Here is a 23701-nt window from a genome sequence, read left to right on the forward strand (position 1 = left end):
ATAGGGGTGTAATTACGTTTGTGGTGTAAACTGGATAATTAGCCATGTTTCTACTTAGCTCTCAGCTGGAAACGTGGAGCAGAGCAGCAGACAGACACATCACCACATCTGCTGACTCTGATTCCATGGCAGGATAATGCAATTCTTCAACAAATCATTACAAAACACATGCTAGCATAATGAGAATTATCCATATGCTGCATAGACAATCCCCATCGTTCCCTTTTATGTTCCACCCTCCCCTCCTAAAGCGCCCTTTGTGAGAATACAAATGCACTGCACAGAGATTTCTGCACACTCATGCACAGTATGTGCACAGTATTTGACTTCTCCAACATTAGATTCTTTTCAGACAAAATCTTACATCTGATTTGGTTAATTTAATCAGAATCAGCAAATACTGTACTGTACCACAATCATAATGCAAACTCCATCTGCTGATGAAGAGTTGAGATCATGAGACACAGTTGAAAGCTCTGGAAAAGACAAGCAAGCAGACCTTGGATTAGGGTTTTTCCAAAGGTCAATGATGAACTTTCATACTCAAACCATTTCATTTATTTGATTGATTTTATAAATTATTTAAAATCCCTAAAACGTGAAAAACAAGACTTTATTTGGAATATGAACAAATGGCTTTAGGCTGCTTTGAGTGTCATGATGTTGAGGACTGAATGAGTTTAAACCTCAACCTGAAGGTGGAAAAAAACCAGTTAATTCATGAATGTATAAAAAGCTAAATCACAGACATCTATGCAGACTTTAATGTAAACCTCTACCTGGTAATGGAAAAGTGGAGTATGTGGAACCATCCCTTAGCAGGTGTATCTAATCCTGCAGATAAGAAAAACAAACAAGGGGGGAGTTATACCTGTCATCTCTTTGTGATCAGATTAGAGGTTATGCAGATAGAGGCTTAAGACAGTTATCTACTGGCTCATCCTGAAGACACTACAGGAGAACACAGAGATGGCATCACATGGACTGACTGAAAAATGTTTAGCTTCTGGATGGGTACAGCGGGAGGAATTAATAAGGATACTAAAACTAAATTACATTTTTAAATACTTAACATCTTGCACAGTTGTCAAGCTCCCACCACTTTAAGGGTATTTGGGTTTTAATGCCATTTTGAATTTTGTGGACTGTTTCTTTTGCTAGCATGACCCAAATGCAGAAACCAGGATACAGACTGAGAACATCAGCAAAATCTACAGTATAGCAAAACAGACAGTAGAGACATACATGTTGAAACAGGTAGGCTGCGGCAGGTAGGTGGCCAAAGAACAGACAATCATAGGCATGTTCTAATTGTCACTGTGAGCATGTCAGCATGCTGATGTTAGCATTTAGCAGTACAGCCTCACAAAGCCGCTAGCGTGACTGTAGACTCTTACAGTAGTTTTGTTTCCATGTACTCAGCTTCCCTTGACAATGAGATCTCTGTCTCAATGGGATTTTCCTGATTAAATAAAGGTTATTATTATTATCTGTGGTTCTCACAGCTTTGAAAAAACAATGCTGCTCTGAGTAATCATTTTCTACTGTAACAACTTTCTAGTAAATAAATAGTCCCTGTGGGGTTACAGGGACACTGCTTCTGGAAAAAGATTAATGTTGTCAAATTGTTTATGTAACTTTTCAATACTTCAAAGCTTACAAAACTATAACCCAAACCATATTCATATAAATCAGTACTATAGAGTATAAATCATATCGTTAAGTTACCTTCAACAATGTGATATCTTTGTGTTCTTCGCTACAAGCAGTGTTTACTGAACTGTGCATCCATGCAGATTATGGTCATCTTGCTTAGCTTAGCTGCAATTTGTTTACAGTTCAGATCAAAATCGTTAACAACATAATCAACCATAAAGGAAAAGTCTACTCTAAATAATTACCCTAAGTCTAACCTAAACATTTCAATAATGACAACAAAGTGAGTTTGGTTGCTGTTGTGCACTGGTTATTATTATTATTTTTAAATATAACTGGTTGGACATTGCATCACATCGATATTTTAAAGGCAACTGAAACATTTTCTTAGGGGGCATTCAACAATTACAGAGGAAAACATCCATCAAAGGAAATGCAGCTGTGGCAGTAGCAATCATGAGGGGCAGTGCAATTGGGATGCCATGTATTAAAGGTATTTGTCCTAATGTCACCCAATTGCCACACACCAAAGGTGTATTGTGACATAGCATGCCGTTTTGTTCTGTGGCAATTATGCTGCTTTACTAAGTAATATTTGCATGAACATATATATGGGTTAAAAGCAAGGTTCTAAAGAAAAACAACATACAGCCAGTAGAACCAATTTAATGCATTGATTCTTCAAGTCTTTAAAGTCTACTGGACAGATGAACCCCATTCTACCAAAAGATATCTCTCCATTTGGTGTTTTGATGATGGTGGTGAAAAGCACTGTCTAACACTTTAGCCCAAACTATTCATGGCCCTCATGCCTTATATAGAAAAATCAGCATTTGTTATGTTTCTCCCCCATCTGAATATTTATAGAACAACTTAGCAGAGTAGTTGATGATGAAGAACTGTATTCCAGCAAGTGCCAGTACACTGTGATATCACTGTTGGGTGTGATTACAGATACACAGATATACAGATATCAGGTGCAACACACTTAAAACTTTTAGCCAGAGAGGGAAGTGAAACACTGCTCTTAAAAATTTCACACACTTTTTGCAGATGATATGCTGCTTAATATGACCTGATGAAATTCCTAAAATAGGGGGAATGGTGTCATATTATAAGGCTACTGTAGTCTGGCAGTGATGTGAATGACTGTCATCCAACATACTCTCTCTGATATCGGTCACAGTGTGTGACTTTAAACAAGGACTGTGCCCCCCCTTCTCACAACTCAAAAAGAAAAAAACAGAACTTTTCCACAGGTTCTGTTTGCCCAAATATCATCAAAAATCTGTTTCTTGCATTGGATAACAGATGTCCTACAAGAGTGCATTTATGTATTATCTAAGCTAATGTGTGAATGCTGATTCAGCAGCATTAACTGTATTGTTATCTGATTCTTTATTCTTCAACTTTCTGTGGTCACCTCTAACTTCTGCATATGTTCAGATACAAAACCTGTTAAAAAAATATGTTCAGCTCTTAAAGCACATGATGGGACGCCTCCAACCTTATTTTCTGATATTTAGACTTTTTAGATCATCAAGCTTTTTTCAATTTTTATTTTACGTTAAAGTCAATGCAGCAATCTTCAAATCCTCTTCAAAGCTTCTTACTTTTTGAAATGCTACTCCTCCCACAAACTTTTACCAACAGACGTCCTTCAAACTTAAACTGTTCACAAAACCTTTAGCTATTACAGTTGTATTCAGCTTCATTATATCTTTTACAGTTTTTGTGGTATCACTGTTTAAGTTTAGTGTTTCATTCAGGCTTTTTCTGTGCTTATAATGGATTGAGTATTGCATGACTTAATGGGTAGGGATAGACTGATACTGTTTTTCAAAGGCCGATACTGATTATTAGTAGTTAATGAAACCGATAACCGATATTTGAACCCGATATGGATTTACAGTGAAAATGAAAATCTTTAAGTGAAAATTAAGATTTTGGTTACAAACTCCAACACAAAACCTTATTTAAGTGCTTTAAGAAATTATTAAATAAATTAGAAACTTTCAACATAATACACAGTAAAAGATCGTCAGATTGTGGGCGGGACATTAAGTCAGACTCAATGGTGAGTGAAAGCGAAGCAGAGGGACAGACACAGAGCTGTAGTGGAGCCAAAAGTAGCAGACATTTTAATTAATTAACTTTATTGGTTATCAGGCAAATAAAACGCCGATACAGATAATCTGCCAGGGCCGAAAGAGTGGGAAGCCTTGGGAAATTGTCTTAATACCTCTATAACTTGCTCTCACGCCGACAATATTCAAAGAAATTCTTGTATTTCACCATGTGCTAAATGTGCCACTGTGAGAGATGTAGCCTACAACATGTCCTTCAAATTTTCTAATTAAATCAAAAACAATTAAAAACAAAATGAAGTTGTTGGTCCATGCCCTTCAGAACAAAACACAGCGTTTTCTGATGTGATGCCACTATAGGCACAAAAACAGTTTAATTTGGTTTAGAGAAACATTGTAGTTTGGGTTTAAATAGGCCTATTGTCATTATGATTACAATAATAAAAAACTTGGTTAATGTTAGGGAATGACCGCTGTCCCTGTTAAAACAAATGACAACTGACAGTTGGAAACGGGAAACAAACAGTGGTTTGTTGATCCACCCATTGTCCACTTTTATGTCATTTTTTAATAAGCCATGAGAAGCTGTCTGGATTTCATTTGAGAGAATAGTATCCAAACTCTCTGCCCCCCGGAAATTATCAAAAGATCTTAAAGTGCATTTTTAAATCACTCCTATAAAAAATGTGTTGAAGAATCTTTGTGGAAAAAACATGTCAGGCATAAATTATTATTCAAGGCAGTGCATTTTATGTCTCAAAATATGATGGTGGATCGATAATAATACTGTATTTTCCATGTTTTGGGTACAAACTCAAAACACAAGAACACAAGTGGATAACAACCATGAGCTTAGCAGGATGATCAGGTGTGTACCACAAAAAGTATAATTTAAACCCCTCATAAAATAACTCATGCAGCTCATTGATCATGACAGACTGAAATCTAACACATTACACATAACACAACTATTTAACCCCCAATTCCCACACTGAGTGCAAAAACAAATGCATTTACAAATGCATAATAATGCTTGATGTATCTACAGTAAATGTGTCAGTGTAAACTATCATTTTTAGTCAAACAAAATGCCATTGTGATCATGTAATGCACCAGCTCCCTCTAACACCATTAGCCTTCCTGGTAGTGTTCTTTAATTTAATCATCCATTTAATAGGTATGCATGCCAGATAAACATGCCAATGCCAATTGAATCTGCCAGTTATCACGTACCTACTGGAATAGACCACTAATGTGCACATAGTGTGCACAGTGCATGCTGGCCTTGGTGTTGGCATGGCCTCTGGCTCTCCAAGTGGAGCAGAAAAAATGTACTTAAATGCCCTCAGGCCAAATCTGCTGGAGGGAGAGGGCAATAGAGAAGGTTTATTTAACTGGTGGTGGGTAGGAGAGAAACAAAGACAAGAGAAGATGAGAGGCAGCATGGAGTGGAGAAAGAAATCAATGAGGAGCTCAGAGAAATTATGATGATGCTGGTGTGTGAAAAAAACAACAGATAATGTAGGTGGACAGGAAATGACAGATGAGGAGAATAATGGAATGAGTAGGGCGTTGAAGGGGGATTGGGTAATTTATGTAAAGAGTGGAAGGAGGTAAGAAGGGAGGGCTGAACAATAGAATGGCCTTCTAGAAGAGAGGAAAGTTAAGAGCGAAAAATCTGCAGCCCTGCCATGAACATATAACATGAAATATCCTGCAGAATACCTGTGCTGCCTCTGGAACCAAGATCATACATACACTCACACACACGCAGGAAATAGAGCCTATAAATACGCTTGAGAGAGTGTCCTTGATAACACTGTGAAATCCTTGAGTAGTCAAACCGATCAATCAAAATGTTCTGCAAGACCAGTAGAGATGAAGTTGGCCGACCGACGAGATTTGGGGCAAACACAATTTTTTCTTCCTGCCAGTGGATGCATGTTGTGGATTAAACAAAATTTTTTAAGTTATGCACATCAAAGCACAACATAGTTGATGGGATGTTGTGTGCGCTGGCTGAGTTCAGTTCTTTTTCTTCACAAACCGGAATCCGACTCCTTGGAGCACTTTTATGTTCACATATTTGTTTGAGTCTTTTAAGAAATACAAATATAAAGCTCTCTAAAAGAAGAGTATGATATTTGATATTCAAAAGAACAGCTCATCATTCTTTTTTCTGGTTTTAGGGGGCGGGGGTTACTAGGTTTATCTGGGAAATAATCACAAGGATAATGATAGGGTCAAATTTTGATCAGATTCAAACTTAGACCTCCCACCAAACACTACAGTATACTCAGGTGACTTGTCACTGCTTCAGTTACGGCGCTACATACAAAAGTCTCACCATGCATCATGGCTCTCTGCATCTTCCGTGCCTGAAGAGTGATAGATAGAAGTACCTAATTTCAAGCAGAGGGCGACTCCACTGGCTCCAAAAAGAAGTCTGTTTCTCTATGAGAAAATGACTCTACTTCTGCCTTAATTTATTACCTCAATAAACATTTTGTAAACAAACAATAAACAATGAGTTTATGGCCTCAATTGCTAGTTTCAAGTATTCTTCAGTACAGCAGGATGTTCATTTTGTCACTTGTTTTTGTGTGTTGCTCATGTTTTCATCTTAAACTTTGACCCTCTCACTGTTTTCATTTCATCAAAGTTAATTGGAACACTTTGGTTGCCTTGAAATATCTTGTTTAACGTTCTGCCAACCAAGCTAGCTACTGCTGGCGTTAGCTGTTAACTTAAGAGAAAGTCTGCAGATTTTCAACCAGCTATGTGTACTGTGGTACATGCTGACCAAAGGCACTAGTACCCTGTGGTCTGCATTTACCTGCCAGTTAAACTCTGCTGGATGACTTGCGTCAGAAGGTTTGAAAATCAGCAAATTTACCTCTTTTAGCATTTAGCTTAGCACAGCATGATTAAACCATACACAAGACTGGCTAAGACACATCATCCTCTACCTGCTCTGCCCTTTTGCCCAAATATGGTCACACAAATCAATGAGTGACGTAACCGATGGCTACATCCATTATTTTTACAGTCTATGATCCCACCACTCTTGCTTGATAGATATTTCTCTCAGGAGTTGGGGAAGACCTAAAACAGAGCAAAAAGAGAGTGAATATTGGACTTATATTTATCAGGAGTACAGGGAAATGGTGGTCTCATACAGACACACACACACACACACACACACACACACACGACAGCTTGACTGAACTACAGTGTTTTCAGATAAGACTGCGGTCAGATAGACTGTGATCAGGGCTACGACCTGCATGATAACCACAGCTCATTTCTATTCGCTGTCCTTGTAGCCTCACACACATTCTGCAGATAGTGACAAACTGCATATTCACCAGACTGAAGGTCCCACATTCCCAGAAAGAAGATATGACAACCTTACCAGCAATTCAGTTCACTACTGCTTAGCACGTCACATTCAGATAAAGTTCTCTAAGGGCAATACAAAAAAAATTATTTCTCTTAATCTCTTCACTGTGTCCTCCTGTCCCATAATGCCTTGGGGCTGCAGACTGACGTGTCTCGATCTTAAGTCTCAATCACCAGCAAGGCTTTAAGTTGGAAATTAATTTCTGATCTCATGGACTCTTTTTTAGATTTGCTGAACAGAACACAGAGTTACACTTACAGCATCTGCTCATGCCAGCAAATTATAAAAATGTCCTGGCAGAGTTTCAGAGTAAAGCAAACCCTTAAAAGTTGGGGTCATGTGAACTGTTAGTGGTTTGAACTGTGTGGGACCATTTCTGAATTTGTTCATCAGTTACACATGAATCAGAAGCAATCTTTAATCATTCACTTAATTCTGTTATACCTTTCACTTTGGGTTTAAAATGCAGTCTGTATTAGCCTAGTACATGTTAGGCCACTATGTCTGATTGTGCTGTCGTTAAAAAAAGAGATGATAAGAGACTTCGGCCTTAGAACTGAAAAAAAGAAGGGAGTCAGAGATAACAGAAAAAGTTAAGGGAAAAGTGAAACTGACAAAAGAAAAAGATCAGTGTGTCCGTGTTTAATCTCCCAAACCTCCACACACAGCGTGGCAGGCAGGAGATGGTACTGATGGTGCTCAGAGTGAGGGGAGCAGGCGGCTTGCTGTCAACACAAATTAGTGCCATGTCCTTGAGCCACACCTTACTATTGAGGCCCGCTACTGTAGCACTGTGCTTGCTTTCCAGGGTCTGAATGTACTGTATACCAACACTGAAGACTAGGGGTGGGGGAGGGGATTGATACAGCATAGTATTGCGCTATTCTGTGGCAATACTGTATCAATACACAGACTCCAAGTATCAATCTATTATTATATATGTGTTGGTCAGTTTGTCTGCTTGAAAATCTCATTTTGCAGCAGTGAACAAACAGAGAAATGTATCTTTATAGATGAAACAGATGTTGACAAGAATCCTTTTGGGGACATCATTTGAAATTAATTTGAAGTTGGAAAAAAGGTAATATATTGCAATATATCACAGAATATCGCAATATGTTTAAAATTGCAATATTGTATCGTGACGTAAGTGTTGCGATATCATATCGTGAGGCCTCTGGTGATTCCCACCCCTACTGAACACCACAAAGTAGTAGTTTCAAATGTTGATACATTTAATTTGAAAGTGACTTCATAATTCAGTGTAGAACAGGTGTGCAGAGCAGTAAAGTGCCTGATTTATCAGGGAAATTACAATTTTATTTCAGTATTTACCAGCAGTATATAACAATAATTCCTAATGATAAAATGTATTAAATTACCACAAGCTGGATCAGGAAAAGCAGCAGAAAATGGACAGATGCATAAATCAATGAAAAATGGTTAGGTTTTTGCAAAGAAAATCGACACTGTCCATAATGAGACGATAAGCTTCGTAGCTAGCAATAATTACAGTGCTTTCTACAGGTCTCATGGTGCTATTGGAAAAGAAGGATCAGCCTTGTGTGCGCACAATCCAGTGTTGCAACAATCCTACTTTTAGTTTATACAGTAGGCTGTGTTGGGCAGTAACATATTTCATTCAAATGTTGCATGTTCTTGGCTGGCTTGTTTGTGTGCAGTAACCGAGGCTAAACTGGACCTGCCTGCTTTTTTATTTTTACACATTAAATACAAAAGATTCCACGTGTGGATAAGAAGATATGGCAAGGTAAATTAAGTGGATTTAGGAGTGAGTGATGGTGTAACAGTAATAAAGACAAACAATGTTTTTATCTTGACATCCTTTAAGTCCCTCATTCCTTTTTTGACATTTTTTGGAAGCGCAGAAGCAAACCAAACAAATTTTTTTAACTCAAAAAATAATTTAAACAAGCAGTACAAAATGTGTAAAACAGTTAAAACAAATGCGTTCACATGAATGTTGCACATCATTTTGACATGCTTTTATCTTTAAACTGAAACAAAGAAAGTTAAATAAAATCTGACTCATCTACGTCTCACTCAACTCACACTGAGCATCACCACCACAGATTTAACACCAAAGAGATACATAATTTGTATATAAAAAAAGATAAAACGCTGTGATCTTAGCATGTATGATACATGAAACATAAGAAAAATGTAAGCAGGTCTTAAACTGGTTATGTGTAATCAAATAATCAAAGCTCTGTTGAAATGTCATTAAATTAAAAAGGTAAAAGTCATTTCCATCACGTTTCCAGTGTTTCACAAATGGCCTGTTCAAGGAAGTGAACTACTAAATACCAGCCTTTTATTCAGCTGCCATTTAATTAGATGAATCACTGGCCGCCCCTCTGCTGCCTCAGTCAGATATGCTGCTATCTCGCTGATAGAAAAAGTCAGACACCAGTCAGAGACCAGTGGAAGACTAATCACCAGGCAGGCGTTTGGATGACTGGGACAGAGTTCATCTGGCCAATTTACGGATGTTACTGAGGAGTCTCCTGCTGTACTCCCTGTGGTTAACTGGCTGGACTTCCATTACAGTTACCTTTACTCGACTCTCATCCTGAGAAGGGAAGAAAAACCTTAAGTTAGGTGCTGCAACATCTGAAAGAATAGACATTTCTAGCCTCAAGAAATAAATGTTATAAGAGAATGTAGTGAGAAAAAAAATGAATAGGTTTAAATGGTAACCAATTCCAAGCCCAAATTTGTGTTTAGACTGCTACCGAATGGGGTAAACTGCTTCTGGTGGAATATTGAATGGTCTATCTGCTGTTGGCTGGTCTTTGGTGCCAGCTGTCATGACTTACTGTAGATCATTTTTCAAACTATGGCACACCTTCACTAGTATTTTATTATGCGGGGACAGAGAGAAACATGTAGGTCTAACTCAACTGGCAGGCAAGTCCTCGTCTTGTTATTCATTTTTACCAGGGATGAGAAAGTATCCATCTCCCAAAATCCGTGCAAAAAGATGTTAGCCAAGTAAATTTCAAAGTACAGTCTAATTTCTGCTTTTTTTGCTTTGCTTTTTTTTGTCATCTAAGACAGTATCAGCATTTCTTTAAACTATTTTTACAGTGACAACTCTTGCTCTTTCTACTATTTTTGACTGCACACCTGGAAAACCCACAAGTGTGTGACGACGACGACGACGACAAGGTTCCATTTGACAGAAGGTGACAACTTATATAAAAGTAATGGTCTTCAAAAGGACAGGGACTGGGAGAAAGAAGGCTTGTTCATTTTCTGTAATATGTGTGGACTAATGTTCCAATCACATCTGGAGAAAACAATTACTCATTGGCCTAACATTCAACCCCTATTCTCTGCCTCAGATGGTGGGGTGCGGTGGGGTTCTTCTCCCTGAAGAATTAAAACAACACAACTTCTTGATGCTGGCTCACTTACAAGACATGTAGACACACACTTTAACACACACACGCAACAGAAGCCAATAGCCAACACACACCTCTTACTACCTCACAGAGAATTAATGAGATACTGTGCTGAACAGAACTACACAAAATGGAGGATCCCTGCGGAGAAATTTGAATAATTAAGCTGTAAAGAATAAATAAACCAATATTAATAAGATTTATTTCCAGTGTGTCAGCATGCTAACACACTAAACTAAGTTGCTAAACGTGGTGTCAGCAACTTAGGTTAACAGGTTAGCATGTGGACGTTAGCATGTAGTTTAAAGCACCGCTGTACCTAAGCAGAGCCTCAAGACAATTACATGCTGTATATTTACAGTAACATAATTTTCTATTTATCTTATGAACTTTAAAAGTTGGCACCATCGCTAAATGGGAAATTACAATTGGCCAATGGAAAAAAAAACACAGTGGCCCTATTTTCTTAACCGCACCACAAACTACCTTATCCGCAGTTGAATTAATATTCCTGTCCGCAATAAGCTTCATCAAAAGTATATTGAAGGGCTACTGTATTGTTTAATAGCTTTGTTAATTTGTTCACCCATCCCGTCATAAGTGCTCATTGTCAGACACAAGATAAGGAAGCAACATGTAAATGATCATATTCATAAGGCTTTGAATGGCACCTTCTAAGCCACATAAGGATGCACATGCACAAGGACAGCAAATATACCTCAATGTGATTGACAAAGATTGCCCAGAGTGTGGTTTGTATATGATGTAAAGAGTGTGTGGCTCTCAATGACCTGTCTGTTAACATAAGGCAGGAAAACAGGTCCCATCTGACACTAATGTATTCATTTAGACAAAAACAATCCATTCATTTTAGACAGACAGATGCTCGGAACAGTATAGTACCACAGATTTAAGACAACCAGCCTGGAATAGACTCAAAGACTCCCTATGACTGGGACTCAATATATTGGATCTAGTTATTGGTTGGAAATCAGATACACTTTCCCAAATTCTAATTGCATTAATAACCTTGGTTCGTCTTTTAAACAAATGCAAATTAGGTGTGTATGTGAAAAATGCACTTTCTGTACTCAGTAAATCTAATTCTGCAGGCCAAATCTGATCTTCACCATCATCTGAATTCCATTAACTCCACTAAGAGATGAGATGGGCCTCTTCTATAAGTGCCTGATTCGTGCACTCTCCTGTCTCTGTGGGGCTCCACCTTAATGAAACATGACAGACTGTTAAGATGGAATCTTATTTAAATACTATATTGCATATTTGTCAGTTTTTGGTATAAACCAGATGTTTCCATAATACATGAAAAACTTACAGCTGCCATCCTACTAACAACATAAACTATCAAAGTGGAAAATGTGACATTTTGTCTTTTTCACATGGACTACTCTACTGATAAGGGGCCAGTATGCTTCAAAAGAGGGGCTTGTTGGATTGTCGAACAGCATCTGAAAACCCGCTCACTGCATACCTGCTGTATATTTAATCTAATTACATTTATTTTATGCAAACTACCTTTCCTCATATCTATTTGCACAGTTATTTGGACAGATATTTGGACAATGCATAATTAAGGTATATGTAATATATATAGCTTTTTTTAAATGTATTATAATAAATACTGTAGTTCTGTTTCATACCTCTTTAAATTGTTTCTTGTAACATGAATTTCCCTTCTGCTGATCAATAAAGTCATGAAGCGTGATATCAGTAACAGAGAAGGAAAAGATTTGTATTAAAATTATTTCATCTGTCAGAAAGTGTGGTCCAACACCTCCAGATAGACATGTTTAAAAAAATGTAAGTCTGAAAATCAAGAAGCAAAGATTGCTGCACCACTGGAATCACCAAAATTGTGCGGTTTCACATTTATACTTGATGGGGATTTTAGTGCATTGTGCTTGTTAAGTCTAACAATTGGTTTATTATCCCCTAAAACAATTCAAACTTGAGTTTATACGCAAGAGAACAAACAGCATCTTTAAAATATGATCCTGAGCGTGGTTGTGCTTTCTCTGTGTTCTTGTTATAAAAAATTACAATTACATTAATCTTGTTAGGCTCTGATATTTCATGACACTGTTCTATTTATATGAAAACACTGTGGTAGATGTCTGATCTTTCTTGACTGGGAAAGAACTAAAGCTGAGGTAGAAGGGCACTGAACATGTGAATCACAGACTCTTTCTGCTCTGTGCTCGTCTTTTTGAATCAGAAGCTCTGAAACAAAAAACGTCAACTTTGACTAACACCCACTGACAATAATATCATATAATACAATGATAAGACTCGTTTAGAATATGTATCTGCTCAGACCTCATTATGTAACTTTGTGGCATATCAATTCTTGTCCTTTTTCTACAACACTACAAAAATATGACAATTAATTAAAAGGTGCAGGAAAAAAACAGATAGGATTTATGTTAATTGTGTTGGTAGTCTTGACAAATAATTCCTAGAAATGTCATCAACACCAGTACCTCAATGCTGTTTCGCTCACTTCTGCGCTTCACCTTTGAAGTGCAATTAATAAGTGAGGTTTTTCCAAATTAACTGTTCTATATACTGTATGTTCAATTGTATTTTACTGTTATAGTTGTAGATTTGGGCAGGTCTAGTGTTTAACTCCGCTAAAAGGCATGCACTGCAAAATATAGACTTTAATGAGGAGTGCTTATTGTGCCATGTTATGCTATTCATTAATGGGTTGTTATGTTAAAGTAGCTATGAGGAATCTAATGATCATAAATGACATGTAACAGCAAACGAGACTAACAGTGAAAAGGACACTTTTTTTTTTTATATATAGTTTTTGCCCGGGTCCGATTTTTCCAGCAAAGTCACAAAATGATTTACGGCAGGTAGACCGGCTCTACAGTAAATATCTCACATATTAGAGATTTTATGAAGGTTATTATTTTGAATCATTAACAGTCCTGTAATTGTCTCAATCTGTTGAAAGCCCGAACCAAGTTGACTTGGGTTTTTCCGGTGTTACACCGAAATCTGTGACCCTTTCAATAGATGGAGACAATTACGGGACTGTAAATGATTCAAAACCAACCCTGAATTGGCCCTCTTTCTCCTAGACAGGTATGTGATATGTCTATTACATTCATAAAATAACTTTACAATGCGAGATGTGATTGTACGTCAGTAGCCTAAATTAAATTATTATTATTATTATTAAACGTCGGGGGAGACTTGCACTGGGGGGCTTGGACCCCGTTCATAACCGATTGCAGTTCTAGTTATGTTGGTTGCTACAACAAACTCTTGCTAATGCTTTGGCTCGTGACAGCTAGAAAATATCTTTATGACACTACTGCTTTTGTATAAAGGGGCTGTTAGAATCAACACAAACTGAAAGTTCCTCATAGCTGCTGTAAAGCTGGTCATATTTTTAAAGGAATCACTCATTTAGAAAACTGGCTGTTTGTCTCACATTTTATGTCCAGATTGCCATGAAAATGTGTTATTGATATCGATGGTTCTCAGAGGATGATTTAGAGAGAACATTCATGCTTGTACCACATGACTCCTGCAGCCCTGAGGACAAACTGTATTTCGAGCGCCACTACTGGTAAGGCTGTAAAAAATTAAATCAAAATGAGCAGTATGTTGTTTGTTCTGACCAAACCTTCTGTATTGTGGGCTGTAATGAAAATTGCAGCCTCCAGCATCTGCTAGTGGGGCTTCAGGCTTTTTCTTGTTCAATGGTAAGTAGCAGTGGTATGCTAACATTCACTGTAAACAGACAGTCAAGAATATTTCATTTTGTTTTGTTCATTTGTAAATGAAGATTCCTCTTCATTGCAACAAATATCACCATATGTTAAATTAGACAGCAGCTACAGAAAATGTGCCTTTGTGTGAAAAAAGACTGAATGGCAATACTTTCCCAGGACTTTGTGTAACTCCTCATAGAGAAGGTTTTACATTATTTTCCAGACTATGAAGAACAGTTTATGAAATTTGCTTAATGCTCCTTGTGGGTTTTTTGAGGTCAGAACACAGACCCTTCAGAGCTCATGCTACATCTCAATCATTCCACTCAGACTCTCGGCATGTGCCCCCCATAGCAAATTAGCCTCTGAATAATTAAGCTAATTAGGCGTAGACAGACAATAGCTAAATGCTAATTGGTGCCTAATTAAGAGAAACGAATCCACAGCTACATTTGTTTTCTGTTATCCAAAGTGCACTGGCTACATAACAACTCCCTTGTCACTGTGATACTAATTGAAATTATTTTGGATTCATGTCGTGTGACTGAGTGCGTTGTGATTATATTGCATTTTGCGCATCTTGTTTTGTGGCTTTACATTCTTGGGACTGCAGTTTAACCAAAGATAATAACTGGTGACAAGTCTTGTTGTTAAAAAATTACAAATGGCATGTAGCCCATTAATAAGAACCAACACACCTCAATGCCTTATGCTTTAACACCAGGGGATGCTTCACATAAAAACAGCAAGTGTTCACTTTTTTATTTGTAGAATTCATTCTGAAGATTTTATCATGCTCCTTTTATGCCTTTCTGCTATTCAATGTATGGAAAGCATCTCCTTCCACCTCTGCCTGCAACTAGCTCATCCTGAAGATTGCTGCAGATCAGACAAAATGTTGTGCCAATCAAAATACTTAATCTCTAAACACTGCAAGCTTTGAATCTCATCATGTTGTGATCATCATCCTTCATTCGTCACCACAAAACATGACAAGGGAAGTTCTATTAAGTTCTGCAGCTTCCAGTTACATTTTTAGAACTGAAATGAGACCATTTAATGCTTTTAAAACAATGTCACTTGTTTGCAATCCTTGTTATTTTTGAAAGCCCATTTTCCAGAACCATTATACGTGTACTGCTGGTGTATTCGTTCAGAACAGAGATAAGACAGCTGTGTGAAACAAACATGCATTAACCAATCATGGTTGAGTATTCCTGCAAGGCAGATATCACTGACAGAGTTGTCACAGCTTGCAGGACAATGATGAGCACCATTGTAAGAGGTTACATTCTGCGTTTTCTATTCCTGGGAAACTAAATTGCATTGTACCAAATTCTATTGTGTGCTCCCGTGTATAGCTACTTACGTTGTACGTCTCCAGCTTGACTTTGTTTCTAAAGATGTGAGTTGTGAAGTTGGTTTTCTGAAAAACTTCATCGAATGCAGCCTCGTCCTTACACACACACACACACACACACACACACACACACACACACACACACACACACACACACACACACACACAGGGTCTGTTAAAGTTAGACCTGGAAAAATTGTTAAGGCAATTTTCTTGTCAAATGGGAACAAACTAGTTTAAGGAGAACACAGTGTGTGTGTGTGTGTGTGTGTGTGTGTGTGTGTTGTGTGTGTGTGTGTGTGTGTGTGTGTGTGTGTGTGTGTGTCTCACTCACTGTGTCTCTGAGCTGTCCCAGTGTTTCTGCACTGTGACCTAACAGGACCTCAGCTGTCTCCTGGAAGCATGTCACCCACTGGTTATCCCCGAAGTCTGCTAAGTTGGCCTGAGAGTCAGACAGACAGAGATGATGAAGGGGGGAGAGATTATTCATGTGTCCATGTTCGAGTGCGTCTATGAGTTATCACAGAAGTTACAATATTCCTCAAAGTCAACGACATTGCATGTGTGACAAACGAACATTAATGATGTGCACTGTATGCATTTTGCACTTACAGAAAGTAGGAGTCTGTATTTAAAGTTAGGGAACTCTTGGTTACACTTTTCGCAGCGGTACAGTCCGTTTTGTTGGTCGATGACCTTCTTGTTGCAGTCTGCAGATGGACAGGCCTGGTATAGACAATTCTCCTTACGAGTGTATATCACTGTCGCCATGCAGCTGAAATAGTCCGTCTGAGAAGAGAGAACATAAGTGGGAGAGGAGGAAAACTAATTATGTAGCAGCGAGATCAATAAAAACTACCAAATCACATCAAACTGCTGCAATTTGAACGTCTAAGAGGCTGCAGTTAATTTGCAGGTCCTACCCCTTTACACAATATTGTGCTGAGGAAAAATCTAAGCTGCAAATCAAGTTACATACTGGAAAAATATACCAAAGCAGATGAACCTTAAACACTATCATTAAATCATAGAAAATGTTTGTGCTGCTATTATATATATATATATATATATATATATATATATATATAATTTTTTTTTTTGTGAAACCCCATTGCTCCTGCATGGAGAATGACAAGCCAACTTTACAAAATATTGACCAGATGTATTTCAAGAGCATTGCATTAAATGTATCACCTTGGCAACTGCAACAGTGTAATTGCTACAATGTAGCAGTATGATTCACCAGATAATTAACATTGGCCCTCAAAAGCATATTTCAAGTCACTAAACGTGGTAAACAGACAGAATACTACCGACTACTGTTGCAGGAGCAAGGAAGTGAGTCAGGGTAGCAGTGTTATGGATCATCTAGTTTCCCTGTTTAACTGGAAGCTTTCTCCCTTGAATGTGTGGGTGGTTTCTTGTAGTACTGGCAGATGTTAAAAACATGAAGATAACTGTATCTGTCCTTGTGACTGTCTTATATTTGCCTTGTTTCATTAAAATGTCAGATCATACCACTCTGATTCTTTTTTTAAAGTCTTAGCCTCGAATAAAACTGTTACCAAGCCTTTTTCAGTTGCATTGTCAATTTCAAACAAAAATCGAATGCAAGAAGAATTCAAGCCTACACCACAGACATGAAACAGCTTTTCATTTCAGGCTGTTAGTGTGAGGCCACATGATTCTGGAAATGATGCAGCCAAATGCATGTGTGACTACGCCACTCATGCACTCGGAACAGATAATTATCGACCTCTTAGCTTAAAAATGATTCTTAGTAAATGTATAAATGTTGACTGTTTACCTTAAAACAATTTTGTCATTTCTCATTAAGCACATTTGCCTGGAACATTCTTAAAACTTTTTTTCTTATTAAAAATAAAGATACAGTAAAGGTCCTAGTTGAGGTAGCATCTTTGTCTCATTTTGAGGCTGGATGATCAATTAAAGAAATCCTGCCCCTGCAGAAGAAGTGGATCCTCTCTTTCTCTCGGTGTCATTACATACACAGACTTTAAAATGACAGAGCTATGTGTGCCAGGAGAACAAGTCTGAACATTGCAAAAGCTGTTGCGAAGCTTTTTAAAAGCACAAATCTTAAAAGATGTACAACGAATGGACCGGAACAAGACACCTCATCAAAGCGTTTGTTATGTAGGAGGCTGCATCTTGGTAAATAAATAAGGTGCCAGATGGCTCAGCCTGTAAAAACACAATGAGTAATCATTAGTCCATAGTACAAGAGTCAAAATCAAAAAGAGTGGTAAGGTACAATGACCAATTTCAGAACACGTAATTCTGAAATTGAACACGCTTCAAACTCTTTTCTGTTGGGGTACAACAGCAGATTAGCTCAAAGGGTAGCTCCCCTGCCCACCATACTACAGTTGATAACTGTAAAAACATTGTCTGGTCTGATGAATTCCAGTTCCAACCAGACCAACCACTGGAGGCGATGCATGGCATGCATGGTAACAACTCTACAGGCCATGTTCATTCATTCATGACCATCACGTAGCTTCAGGTGATAGGTACTGTGATAATGCTACCATCAGTACAGAAAGTGTGCAGGAATGGTTCAGAGCAATCCTGTGGTCAATGCAGTCCCATTAAACAGCTCTGTGATGAAATCAAACGCAGCAAGATCATAAAGAAACATTCACATATCAAACCTTTGGGGGGATGCTCGGTTCTCATCCAAATGTTATGAGTATTCTTTTGACATTTTCTCGTATAATTGTTATTGGTATTTTTAAATCATAACTTTGCAGCACACAGCAAATGTCACGAAACCAAAGCCCATCAACCGCTCGATGGTGTTTTAAGCCCCCAACGTCTCCTTCCAGGCAGCGCTGCAACCGTTGACTTCAAAGCACCTAACCCTAACCATAACCATTGCCTAATCCTTGTGAGACGTTACCGATAAATCCATCAAACTGAAGTGAGAGAAAAAGAATGTAAGGAGGCGCAAACGTGCTCCTTCTAGTGCAGACAGGACATCCTTCAACAGTTTTAATAATGCGAATAAATAAGCTGTTTAGGGTAAAAAAATAAAAGTACAAAATTTAATTAAACTCAGATCAAACTTGGCATCATCAGTAAAACTGTTGCCAACAAGTCAGTCCAGCTGGTTGATGCACGCTGTTTACACATCTTAATTTGACTTCTAAACAATCTTGGAACAGTTTAACAAAGAGAGCAGAGGGAGTTGGAGAATTCTATGCATAATTTATGCAAGATGAGGTGACTCTCTCTCTCCCTCTCTAATACATAAATTGTGCTAATGTACACACACACACACACACACACACACACACACACACACACACACACACACACACACACACACACACACATAACAACACATACACATGACTAACATGCAAGGTTGTATGCAAAGACTCAAACTTACACAAAACTTACTTTGCAATACAGATACAATGGGCTAAACTTTTTTCAACTATGAATTTAAATTAAAGTGTACACAGTCAAACAGAATCAAATTAAAATGCAGCGATGTTGCGGTAATTTAAACCGATATTAACACCTAAAGCGGCAGAACTCACACTGTGTTAAATCAACAGCTAAAAAGGAAAGAAATGCTAATTCTGGGGGGGGGGGGAACTATTTTCTCATCCTGTGGAGAAGCACAGGATTCAATTTCCATAAATACAAAAAATGCACACAGTAGATGAACTGTGTCTCATTGGGAAGAAGCACACGTGTATACGCCTGCATACAAAGCTTGCATATGGATATAAACAAGCACAAAGCGATAAATATGATACACATGCATATGTAAGAGACCACAGAAAAATCCGTTTTCCTAGCTTCACCAGAGGGTATTTCTTCCACCAGGAGAGCAGGCCTTGAACAAGATGTTGGAATTACAGCCAGAATTTAAAATGAAATGCTATAAAATCCATTCTACACAAAAACTACAAGCAATAGCTGGGCCAGACTCATTACTAATGTTGGCCTAAATGAGTCTATCAAAGACTCTCTCTAGGATGCTGGCCAAATTCACACACTGACTGAGCAATCCTGCCTTCGTTATACAACCCACACGCTCTGTAAAGTGTTCAGTAGGAGCACTGAATGTGAAAAGGCCATTGTGTTCTCTGCATCCCTTGTGAGATGGTTGATGTTGTCCTGTGTCCCCACGACCTCTACAGATACTGTCAGTCAGACTTAGAGCTTCCTGACACTTTCTTCCCGCTAGCCAACACTGACTCACATCCCCATATCTGTCCACCCATCCATCTACCCAGTACCCATGCCACACAGCAAAAACCCCTCCGAAACACTTCCTAAGAAGGTTTTTTTAATTAGGAGAATTTCTCCCGTTAGCAACAGCCCTCTCCCCCTCAAGACCCCTCTCCCATGTTTCCGCCCGCATGTCTGCCTCATCACATTTTGCAGACTTGGGCAGATTGGAGTGCTGGAAGGCTGAAGAGGTGGGAAGGCGATGGATGGGGAAGGTGGTAGGAGGGTGGATGTGGCAGGAAGAAAAAAACAGGACACTTTCTTTGGGGGCTTGTTGAAGGCTCATGATGTGGCAGATGCTACAGAGAATGTGAGGATAGCGGTCAGCAGGATCTGGACCATAGCACTTCCATCACAACTAGACCACTTTAAATAGATCCCCCTGCATTTGTCATCATCTCTGCCCTTCTTCTGTGTTTTTTTTTTGTCTCCCTCTGTATTCCAGTGTGTACACAGAAGCCTTGGGGCAAAGTCTGAACCTTAAGCACACTGAAAAGAAACCTAGAAGAGCAGCTGCTGATTAACGCTGCACAATAACAACGCTCACAGACACACAAAAATATGTGCACAGACTTACCTAAAGATTCATACATGCACTCATAAACACACACACCTGAAAATACTTTTCATTCTTATCACACCAAATCCCTGTGTCACCTTCTGGCACCTAAATGCAATTAAAATTTGTATGTGGAAGGGCAACCAAGTGAAAATCTACTTCACATAATTGACGTGGCTGCACATGCCAACTTGAATGCTTGTGTACACACACACACACACACACACACACACACACACACACACACACACACACACACACACACACACACACACACACACACACACACACACACAGAATGTCAAATTAGATTCCTTCAAAGTATAAGCTAATGATTTGGATTCCTTCATTATTACCAAAGCTGCTGCCTCAGAGTGTGTGATAGACAACCCCCTAAAAGCCATTTAATCACAGTAACGGTTGGGGGTACAAAGGGCAGAGACAGAAAAGAGGAGAAGACAAAGAGAAGAAGAGAAGGTAAAAAGACAGAAAAAGAGGAGGAATAAATCTGAGTTCAACTCTTTTTCCCACATCTGCCAGTTCGTATCCTTTTCTAAATAACCCTTGTCACTTCTCCCTCTTAGTCACCACACTCTTCCCCCCGTTGTAAATGCCTTGTCCCCTTCCATCCTGCAACGCAGGTTTGTCAGTGACATGAAGTTTAAGTGCCTGGATTTTCTTCCAGTCTCTCACTCTCCCATGTTCTCCGTCCATGCTACTTCCCTTCTGGTACTGTTATGCCCTATAGGCTTCCTCAAACTCCCAAACATAATTAGAAACTTTCATTAGAAACGACATTGATCTTGAAGCTACCCATAAGTGGCTTCTAATTAAACATGAGGGATGAGGGAGACTAGTCAGAGATAAACCTAATTAATTAGATAGAAGGTTTATGAGTGTGGCAGACCACTTTTAGTCTAAAGCATCGCATAATTCAGTGCAATGACACTTTTAAAATGGCACAAGGTTCAATTTCAGAGTTCTCATATGCTCCTTCAATGGCGTACGCCAGTTCAACCAGCAATGCTAATATGTGAGTATCACTATCTCCCTGCCACAGATAAAACAAGAGAACCATGACTCTAATCCAGGAAGTCATAGAAAAGCACAGCCCGAAACTATTTACAATGAATGGAAGACTCACTGTGGATTTGTGTTGGGCTAAACGCTTGCGTTCAAATGAGACTCACTAAATCCACGTCTGTTCACAGAAAATCTTCCCTGATAGTTTTAAATAAGAGGCTATCAGTGTAATCTCTACATGGCTATATAAACACCATCCAACTTATGTGTTATGCCCCTGCAATGTTTAGTAGCAGGGGTTGTTTTAGCGTGCCTGACGTCAATTTCCACTTTGTGACTCCCTACATTTTTCAGCCAGTTCAGCTGTGGGTTATACTGTAGCTAGAAAAAGCATAAGTAGAGTAAAGCAAGTAAGAGCAAGTAAGTGAAATATGATGGACTTGTTCTGGTGTGAGTGCAAAACAGTAAAGCTGTAACTCTGTGATTTTCAGGGACTGACGGCAAAAGCCTGTGTTTACTGTGCTTGGCTTTCAACACTGAAATATTTTCTTTTATCAAACTCTGTTGTACTGTAGCTATTCTGAGGTTACGTCATCTGTAGGGTTTTCTTTCATTTCGTCTTCAAACAGTAGCCAGCTGCCCAAGTGAGAGAAGGATTTGCTGACTCACATATCAATCCTCTTCCAGCCAAGGTTTTCATAAAGAACTGGCTCAGAGATCAAACTAAAACTGCAATGCAAAAAAATAGATTTATGTTTTGCTGTTACACTCGTGGTGGGTTCATTTCTACCGGATCTACTGTAGATGCCCTGTTTTGAGAGCCAGTAAACCTTCAAATTTAAGTTATACAACCATATAAAAACAAGTTAAGTTGTAAGTGTCATATTTGCTCATGGTTTTTATATTATAATTCTTACTTTCTGGCCCTTTATTGTGGAATGCACTGAGTCATGGAAATGCCTTAATGAATCAACCAAAGCCAAAGAAACAGAAATACTGTAAATGCAACACATTCATTGAAATTAAGACATTAAACCTTAGTTTACATCTTCATTGCCTACACCACTTACTTGGTCTTCAAGTTAATTGTTTTTATGTTAATTCAGAGTGAATTAATAAATTATTAATAAAGTATGAATTCCAACTCCATGAATAAAAATTAAATCTGACTTGTGGAGAGATTTAGCCATAATTTCATTGTAGAGTTGAAAGGAATTTGCAATACTTTTTAAGCAAACATTTAAATGTTCCTTTTAATAGATTTTCTGTTGAGACATTCAGATGGTAGAGTCAGAATTTGCCGTAAACAGAATGAGAAGATGGCTCCGTCATGCCTCGTTACCACTGTGCAGGCTGGTAGTGGTGGTGGTGTAATGGTGTAAATAAATAATCATCAGATCGGTAATAAAAAAGTACTTATTATTTGCAGTTTTAATTTATTGTGAGGCCAGTTATCCATGATAATACAACATCTGATATCGACAGGGCCTAGAAATTAAAAAGACGTCACCAAAAGTTTTATGGTAGCTTTTTCTTTAAATGGTCAATTAATCCAAATACCAAAAACAAATGGTGTCTAGCTACGGAAGTAATTCTGGTTTCATCTGGCCCAGTTTTTAGATTTCTGTCTCTAATATCCGTTCTTATTAAGGTGAACTAACACTTTAAAGAGTCAATTTCTGTTTTCTGTTCTTGCCTTTAGATCGGTGCCTTGCTATGCTTTACTGTATGCATTTATGTACAGTATGTATTTATGTATGTACTGCACCTTCTCTGCTTGTCCCAACTGTTCATTCTTAACGTCGCTCAGTGTTTTCCAGTTCACCTTTGCGCCGCTCCCCACTGACCTCGTCTCTGTCAGGGATTGGCTGTCAAGCGCATAGCCTCTCTGGTCATACCTGTAGTGTTGACATTAAAACACACAGCACAATTGTGCAAATAAATGTATGCACAGTCTTGCACACCAAATACAAATACACATACATGTGAAATATAACATGCATTATTTAGAGTGTAAGAAGACAGAAAGAAAAAACCAAAGGAGAGTCTGTCTGTTGAGTCAAATGAAAACACAAATAGAGCATGCTTGAGAAAGCAATCACTGGATACTAAAGTGATTAAACTTGACAGGTACATCAATATTAGTCATCTGTGAACATGTCCAGGA

At 38.4% G+C, this 23701-nt stretch overlaps 1 protein-coding gene across 2 annotated transcripts in view; it reads right to left on the reverse strand.

The window, feature by feature from the left end:
* Positions 1 to 791: 791 nt before the first annotated feature.
* The window catches only part of LOC120544112 (replication protein A 70 kDa DNA-binding subunit-like), a 55452-nt gene continuing 32542 nt past the window's right edge, over positions 792 to 23701 (reverse strand). Inside the window, exons 13-17 of one of the 2 annotated variants that reach the window (XM_039777684.1) lie at positions 23303 to 23432; positions 16296 to 16472; positions 16018 to 16125; positions 15693 to 15779; positions 792 to 834 (exon numbers count right to left, since the gene is read on the reverse strand). In XM_039777684.1, the coding sequence (XP_039633618.1) occupies positions 829 to 834; positions 15693 to 15779; positions 16018 to 16125; positions 16296 to 16472; positions 23303 to 23432 (508 nt within the window). In that variant the 3' untranslated portion in view covers positions 792 to 828. Of the gene's footprint in view, positions 835 to 8975; positions 9740 to 15692; positions 15780 to 16017; positions 16126 to 16295; positions 16473 to 23302; positions 23433 to 23701 lie in introns of those variants that run through there. The other variant, XM_039777683.1, reaches the window with a different exon arrangement.

This window comes from Perca fluviatilis, chromosome 16, assembly GCF_010015445.1.
Source record: "Perca fluviatilis chromosome 16, GENO_Pfluv_1.0, whole genome shotgun sequence".
Classification (NCBI taxonomy): domain Eukaryota; kingdom Metazoa; phylum Chordata; class Actinopteri; order Perciformes; family Percidae; genus Perca; species Perca fluviatilis.